The 8,684-nt window shown below is 35.2% G+C and overlaps 1 protein-coding gene across 1 annotated transcript; it reads left to right on the top strand.

Moving 5' to 3' along the window:
* Nucleotides 1-5,517: 5,517 nt before the first annotated feature.
* On the top strand, nucleotides 5,518-7,848 carry LOC111921813 (uncharacterized). Its single transcript, XM_052766669.1, has 5 exons — nucleotides 5,518-6,161; nucleotides 6,339-7,098; nucleotides 7,188-7,437; nucleotides 7,536-7,792; nucleotides 7,834-7,848. The coding sequence occupies exons 1-5, from the start codon at nucleotides 5,518-5,520 to the stop codon at nucleotides 7,846-7,848; spliced, it is 1,926 nt and encodes a 641-aa protein (XP_052622629.1).
* Nucleotides 7,849-8,684: the final 836 nt, after the last annotated feature.

The following is an 8,684-nucleotide window of genomic DNA, read 5'->3' on the forward strand; positions in this document are numbered from 1 at the left end:
ATATGTTGTCTCCTTTACACGACTTCTAATCCGACCTGGTACACAGCATATGCAACCTTCTTCTTCTCAACCCCTCTGAAGTAGTTAGCAATAGAATTCTGAATCTCTTCTCTCTCTGAATGGTTGTCTGCTCACCCGGTGTAAGGAGTACTCTGGAAGTTCTTGATGGCTGGGGCATATCAGGAAGCGGGAAACACGTTCCAGTACAATTAAAATTGAACACTCAAAGATTGTCTATAGATCTCGCTGCTCAATTTAGGTGGACAACAATATCCCTGGTCGTCGTCAGTTGAATGGTCCTTAAGATATAGTATCTAAGAAATTAGGATCAGATATAATATCTAGGAACTTAAGTTTACCTTGTCTTGTAACAAATAGTATGTCCTAAATAAGTCACAAATTTTTCGTGTTTAGGTGGACAACAATACCGACGATCGACCAGACAAAGATATGAATATGGAAGGTACCGACAAGTGGATAAAGGTTGTCTAAAAACTTTGATCCCAAATCACTCTTAAAGTTAGATATCATTTTTATTTTTGTTAAATTTATTATAGTTTCTTTTAATTTAAATATTAGGGGAGAATTAAAAATTAAAAATAATGAAAAAAAATCAAAAAAATTAAAAAATCCAAAAATAGTGTTACTTCTGTTTTATTTCTTGTTCAGAAAAAAAATAAATAAATAAATAAATAAATATATTTTTGTTTCTGTTTTAATTTGTATGCTAAGTTTTCTTTTAGTTTTGTTTTGTCTTGAAAAGTGATTTCAGGTATAGATAAGACCCGTGGAGTTTGTGTTGAAGATTTCTGAGCCAAAGCCTCGTCCGTGAACATCGAAGAATTCGCATTCAAAGGAGCAGGAAATGAAGATTATTCTTTCGACATTCAATCTTTCAACCCCAGAAGCAAGGTGAAGCTGAAACTGAAGAATATGTGACGGATTGCATTGAAGCCTCCTCAATCAGTCTGCTGCTATTGTTGTACCTGCTGAAGTGATCTAGAAGATTTGTTCTCTCTGATGTTCTCTCTGAAGATTCTCAAGCTGAAAGCGCTATCTTTCAAGAATCAGTACATCAAGCATCCTCACCTGACGTGCGTTCAATGCCAAATTCTGAAGAAAACCTCAAGTGCTCAAGATGAAGTCATTCATTGAAGATTCATATGTTCATCCTGATGCTGTGAAGAATTTGAAGATTAAAGCTGAAGCCAAGTTCCCAATGAAGATTATCAAGAAAGCCAGCTACTTTTTAGGGGGAGCTTGTTGGGTCTATTAAGAAAAGCAAGCTATAAACCAAGGGGGAGATTGTTAGGTCAAAATATGGTTTATACTTTACTTTTCCGGGCAATTGTATTTTTGTGTAATATTTTATGATTTTATGGCCTAGTTTATGGCTGAGTTTACGGCCGTAAACACCTTACTGCCGTAAACTCATCTATGGCCCATGTGTGTCCGGCCCATATTCAAGTATAAATAGAGGTGTTAGGGTGAGGAGTAAAGATAGATGAACACGAAGTAGTTTACGGCCAGAGAGAGAAATTGTGTGTGTGAATCTTTTGTATCCGGATCATAATTCTAATCAATTCATATATAGATTCATCATATTCTTCTTCTTCTTCTCTTTTATTGTGATCTGACATCATCCGTTTGATTGGGATTCCGCACCATCAAACGGATCTGACTGATACACGGGCGGTTTAGGGACTTACATCAACAGTAATTGTCCAAGTGGAGCGGATTCAACAAAAGGTTCCAATACAGCTAGTAATGTCTCCATCGTTACTAACTTTGATTATTTCGTTTGAAGTCATTTCATCTTTATGGTATGCCCGTGCTACCATGAAAAGGGATCTAGTTTTGTTAGTAGGTTTCACAAATTTATGCATCGGAATTAGATTAGTGTAAATACGAGGCATGTGGTGAAGTTAATGTTGATGGTTGATGAACTTCCAGGTATGCCAAGCGGAGAAGTTGATTCATAAATGTTCAACAAGTTTCTCAATATGTACCGAGGTGAAATTATTAGAATAGTCTATTCTGATTGGTGATACTCGTTTATGGGGGATTATTATAATTCTATGACTTTAATATTATGATTGACCATTGAATATGATGTTCCTTTATGGGGTTTCATATTTCTTTTTCATTTATCTAAGGTGGAGATTTGTTGAGTTGTTTGATAAATAAATAGTGGTTCTCATCCCATATTGCTACAAGGATGAATGATTAGGAGGTCGTCAAGCTTATAAAAGAAAACCAAGGCTTTGGTTTCAAAGCATCCTAACCAAAATACACATGAAGTATTTGGTTCTTTCTTTCATATCTTATTTTGGAGTGTAGAAAGTGTTACTTAATACTTTGGATAGTGTGAGTATATTTTTGAGGAGGCTTGATATTTCTTTCTAGAGGCCTGTAGTTTTTCTCAAATTTTGGATTTACCACATATATTCTTGTGTCTAATATTTTCTTTATTTTTGTTATTGGGAGGATTATTGGGGATCCTTGAGGCCATTTTCTCATCAACTGTCAAGGTTCAATCTACATCCTTACACATTCCTTCCACGCCATGAAGAATTCCAAATGATTACAAGTTGCAATTCACTAGAAAATATGGAAAACATTATCGGTGTTATTTCATACCAACGCTAACTAATTGTCATCTACACCCTGATGGGTTTTCTGGGTTACAGTTACAATATATTTGCACATTGGAATTTCAAATAAGCAATTTATGGGCACATGGAACGTAAGGATCTATGGAATTTTTCTTAAGTTATAGGGACATACTTATGAAACAATTAAAGTAACTTACTTGTAATTGAAATTCTAAAGGAGTAGTATATATACCATTGTTATAATCAAATATAACAAACTAGATCTTTAAGTCTTCTAAAGCTCTATGGAAAGCGAACATCTAATAGCATGGATGTCTCTAATAACACCCAACACCTTAGAACACTTACACAGAAAATAGGTGATGAGAAATTCAGATTTCTCATCCTTAGAAGCAAAAACCACGAAATTTGGTGCCCATGGGGTCCTATTTATAGTTAAGGCAACTTGCAGATAAATCCAAATTTGAACAATTAAATATTAGATTTATTCCCAGTTCAAATCAATTCATTATCAACTACCAAGAGGCTTCCAAAAACCCTAAAGGCTCTCCCATAACCACCTTGGTAGGTTCTATAATTGTCCTATTGTTCAACTGTTGAATAATTACAATTCAACTCTTTCACCTTTAATTAATTCCAATCAATCCTAAATTAATTCTAGACTAATTCTGATTAATAATTAATTAATTCCAAATATTTCTAATTAATTAATTAATCATATGATAAATTAACAAATCATTTTGACTTTGCCAAATTGAGTTATGACCTTGGACACCTATATCAACAATATCGTCATCATCTTCTTCAACAATAAGAGAATATCACATACAAAGAAAAGATATCGATGATATCCACCTAGATCAAAAGGGATTTATTAATGTTCTTAAATTAAATCATCAATGGCAGTTCGAAAGGTCTGGGTCCTTAGAGATTGTAAAGGAAGGTGGTTGTGTGAGTACATGCAGAAAATGACAGGATAATTATATATGAGTCTGGAGGCTGAAATTTGGAATATGCATAAAGGATTGTGCTTAGTGAAAACCAAGAACCTCTCAAACATGTTGATCGAGACTGATTGTCAAGATACATTAATGCTTAGGGTGGGAGAATTGGATAAAAATGATCCGATGAAATCTAAAATTTAAGGTACGGAAAGGATTAATTATGATCGAACAAAAGTGTACTTTTATTCATATAAGAAGAGATGGAAACCATTATGTAGATTTGTTGGAAAAACAAGGAGGAAATCAATTAGAGAAAGATAATGCTTTGAAGGAACCATTCGCGATACTGATATCACATATGTTACGAGACAATGTAGTTGCGTATGTCATGATATTTGTAACTATTTTTTATGTAATGGATAATGATTTTTTAAATTGCATATAATATATCATCTTTCGCTTCACGCATTCAAATGAATCAACGTTTTATCATGAAAGACACTTGTTATTGTCCCATAATTATAAGATGGTCAACATGTGATAAAAATTTACAAATCTTCGTCTACAAAGCAATTAAATATTACAAGTATCAATATTAACATGTTTATTAAAGGGAATTGATTTCTAACCATTTTAGAAAAGGAAAAAAAATAGGAATCAAAGCCCAAATATGATATCAATGAGGTATTGTTTTTTTGAGATCGAAAGTTCAAGCATTGTAATTTATATAGGTGAAATTAAGGCTATGTTTGGGATTCCTTTTAAACGTTAAAAGTCTTTTTTAGAAAAAGACTTTGTGTAAAAGACAGGAATTTCCGTCTTTTTGCAGGTCCTCATCATTTACTCTTGTCCAAAAGTTCAAATAAAAAGTTCTCCAAACGACTTTTTGGCTTTTTGAAAAAAGATAAAGTCAAAAGATGTCTAAAAAGATATCCCACAGAGACCCTAAATTTTGGTTTTGGAATAGTTACTCTAAAAAAATCTATTTATTATTAGTTTTTTTTTAAACCAGCAAATATAATATATAATCTATTTTTAAACTAACACCTAGGTCCATCTACATCCACGATGACAATTGAACCTTCGACCTAAAAAAGAAGGACATCATCTGATACCACTAAACTAAAAGCCCTTTAGTATTTATTAGACAAAATTACACAGATGGTCCCTGTGGTTGGCACGAGAGACCAAAGATAGTCCTTATGAGGAATTTTAGACGAGTATGGTCCCTGTGGTTCCAAATTGTTGCACGAATAGTCCTTATGACATACTCCGTTTAATCGTTGCCGTTTATCTAAATCACGTGACCCTCACACGAGGGTATTTTCTTCTTTTGCTTTGTTACACGAAATGATCATATACATAAATGATCCTTACATCCAGCCGCCATTTACGTTGCCCCAAGAAATCGTCCCTTTCTTTTCTCCTCTGGTTTATCATCTTCGTCACTGCAAAACATCAAACGGAAACTAGGGTTTTCATCTTCATCATTTGCGATGGTTCTAACTTTGTGGAATGTCCGTTCAAAATTCTCAGAAAATCCTGACCTGATCAAAGCTTATGGTGAGTGATCAGTTAACAACTTCCAATTTTGTTAAGTAATTTATGCACATTCAATTTTGAGACTTCATTCTTTCCTCATATCATTATTTATTTGTTTTTCAGTTGAGTTAAGTAGTTTTTGCACATTCAAGATTCACCATGGGGGTATGTTCACAAAATACCCTGGAAAACGTTACGTTGGTGGGAGTATTGACTATGTTGACTACGTAGACATGGACGTGTTCTCCGTACATGAGTTAGACGATATGATGAAGGAGATAGGTTATATCAACGGTGAGCCTATCTACTACCACTTCTTGATTCCAGAGATTGAAATCGATTATGGGTTACTTCCTTTAGGTAATGACTAAGACGTACTTTTGTTAAGTAAGCATGTCGCTAATCATAAAGAGATTATGGTGTATACTGAACATGGAACTACTAGACTCCATACATACTTTATGTCTCCAAATAAGGTCGTATTGGAAGAAATCAATGAGCCTATTTCTCCAGAACTCAATCGAAAAAAGTTTACAAGTACAGAGGTAGGATCATGTAGTAGAAAATTGGACTTGAATGAGAACTATGACTTTTATAGGTCTGTTGTACCTTTTGGACATTTTGATAGAGATGTATTGAAAGATGTTGGAGTTCAGCCTGCAAGTGAGGAGCTTAACAAAGCCCAAGATGTTGGACCTTCAGAAGACTTTGATCCTTTCTTTTATATGGATCATAATGATTACCAACAGATGGGGGACGATGATTACCAACAGATGGGGGACAATGAAGAAATTGGAGATGCTATTAGTGATGAGACTAGTACCAATGGAAGTATAAGCGAGGATAGTGACTTTTTAGTGGATGAACTTAATATGGTGGAGGATGTCGAAGTGAATATGAAAGACTTCCACAGTGGTGTTTATTCTTTTCCAAATCTAGATAACCACCAATCATTCAATGCACCTGATGTCACAGTTGATGACGATTTGGAGGTGATAGATACACAGTTGTTTGAATCAGCTGGTGTAGAAGAAGATGAGAGGAAGAAGTTAATGAGAAGGTTAAACAAACCAACCACGTGTTCATCAGGAGTAGTACATGAAACTGCATTCTATCTGGGTCAAATATTTAAGTCCTCATCATAAGCGAAGGACTACATTAAAATGCATTCAATTCGAACTAGGAGAAACATTTATTTTGCAAAAAATGATAAACAAAGAATTAGGGCAAAATGCAGGGGTGTGGTCCCAGAAATGACAGGTGGGCCATGGACAAAAAGTAGAATCAAATGCAAGGACAAAACAGTAAGTTCACAAAAAGCAACATGCCCTTGGGTGGTATTAATTTCTAGATCTGGTGAAGAAAGCGATTGGATGGTGAAAACTTTGGTTCATGAGCATAGATGTGTGCAGTCAAGATCTATTAAAGCGTGTACTTCTAAGTTTCTTGCAACCACCATTCTTCAACAAGTGGAAGGAAACCCAACTATCCCAATCAAAGCTTTGTGTGTAGAGTTACAAAAGACATACGAGGTGGGGATGTCAAGAATGAAGGTCTTTAGGGCTAAACATCTTGCACAGAAACATGTTCACGGAGATTATGAAAAGCAATACAGCCTTCTCAGGGATTATGTACTAGAATTACAACAGTGCAACCCAGGAACAACTGTGAAGATTGATGTATACAGTGAACCAAATGCAAACTTGGAAACTAGGATGTTTAAGAGAATTTATGTCTGTTTAGGTGCATTAAAACTGGGTTTTAAGGCAGGTTTAAGAGATTTCTTAGGATTCGATGGGGCTTTCATGAAGGGACCTTACCCTGGACAGGTTCTCACTGCTGTGGGTCTTGATTCCAATAATGGGATCTACCCACTAGCATATTCCATAGTTGAAGCCGAGAACAAAAGCTCATGGAGTTGGTTTCTAGAGTGTCTAGGTGAAGATTTGGAGCTGTCTACAAATTCAAACTTCACATTTATTTCTGACAGGCAAAAGGTTAGTCTTCTTATGATACTTGTTCATGACATCTGTGTAATTTTGTCTGCTACCTTTAAAAAATAACATTTTTGTTACTTGTTTATTAGGGGATTTTACCTGCCATTGCCAACCTATTCCCTAGCGCTGAACACAGGTTTTGTTTAAGACATATTCACGAAAACATGAAGCTACAATGGAGGGGGAAGGAGCACAGAGATCATTTATGGGAATGTGCAACAGCAACAACAGTTAGACACTTTGACAGATTCATGGAAGATTTTAACAAGTTCAATTCAAAGGCATGTGATTGGTTAAAGAAAATTCCACCCAAACATTGGGCCAGAGCACATATTTCAGGTATATTTACCCTTATATAACAGTTAGACACCTTGACATATTCAAGGAAGATTTACACTTTGACAGATTCTTATAAGATATTTTGTTGCATTGTACAGGAAGAGCACATACAGATATTTTGTTGAATAATTTATGTGAAGTTTTCAACTCAAAGTTGTTAGATGCTCGAGACAAACCTATAATTACATGTTTAGAATATATTAGGGAATACTTAATGAAACGAATTTGTATTGTGCAAAATGTGATAGATAAGTCTCAAGGGCCTCTTACCCCAACAGCCACAAAACTTTTAGATGGAGTCAAGAAAGATGCTTCTCAATACACTTGCATATTTAATGGTGCTGAGAAGACTCAAGTTACTGGGATAATGGGGGAACAATTTGTGGTTAATTGGAGGGACAAGAACTGTAGTTGCAGGCATATAGAGATCACTGGGATACCATGCTCTCATCTTGTTAGTGCCATTTGGGATAAGGTTGAGCATGGGGCAAAAAATGTCCCACCTCTTGAGGAGTGGGTACATCCATGTTATAGGTTAAGCACATGGAATGAAATGTACAAGTACAAAGTTCAACCAATCAATGGAAGAAGTATGTGGCCAAAGTCAGATTGCCCCACAACACTAACACCCCCCAAACATACTACACAGGTAAATAATTTTCAATTTACAAGTTAGTATACGTTTATATTGTTTTATAATTTATTAATTATGCAGGTGGGGAGACCAAAAAAGAAGAGAAAGAGAGCTCAAACTGAAGAACCAAATAATCAAGGTAAAAGTTTGACCAGGAAGTTCCTTACAGTTACTTGTAGCAAATGCAAGAACAAGGGTCACAACTCTAGGAGTTGCAAGGGACAAGGGGGACAAACTGAACTTAGAAATGTGGTGGCAGGGGGCAAGAAGCTTAGCAAGGCAAAGAAGCAGGGAGATGGAAAAAAGGAGAAACCCAAAATAAAGGAGAAAACCAAACTTAAGGATAAATCCAAAATGAAGGAAAAAGTTTGATTTGTTGTCTTTTGTGTTGTTTGTTATGGAACCTTAGAAAGGTCTTTTGTGTTGTTTGTTTTGGTACCTTAGAAAGGTCAGACTAAGTTGGTTATTGTGTGTCTTTATCTTTTGTTGGTATTATGGTTCACACAGGGTGCTAGACTAAGATGGTTCTTTTGGTTATGATACATTAGTCTACAAGCTCTTTTGATATTTTTTTGGTATTATGACTTTGCACTTTAAGGTTATGTAATGAACT

Source organism: Lactuca sativa, chromosome 1 (genome assembly GCF_002870075.4).
Source record: "Lactuca sativa cultivar Salinas chromosome 1, Lsat_Salinas_v11, whole genome shotgun sequence".
NCBI classification, from domain to species: domain Eukaryota; kingdom Viridiplantae; phylum Streptophyta; class Magnoliopsida; order Asterales; family Asteraceae; genus Lactuca; species Lactuca sativa.

Excerpts from the sequence above, each read along its gene's own strand:
- LOC111921813 (XM_052766669.1), top strand. The coding sequence starts at position 5,518 with ATGGTGTATACTGAACATGGAACTACTAGACTCCATACATACTTTATG. Across the intron at positions 6,162-6,338 it reads AGGAAGAAGTTAATGAGAAG|GGGTGTGGTCCCAGAAATGA; the intron begins GTTAAACAAACC and ends GGCAAAATGCAG. Across the intron at positions 7,438-7,535 it reads GGCCAGAGCACATATTTCAG|GAAGAGCACATACAGATATT; the intron begins GTATATTTACCC and ends TGCATTGTACAG.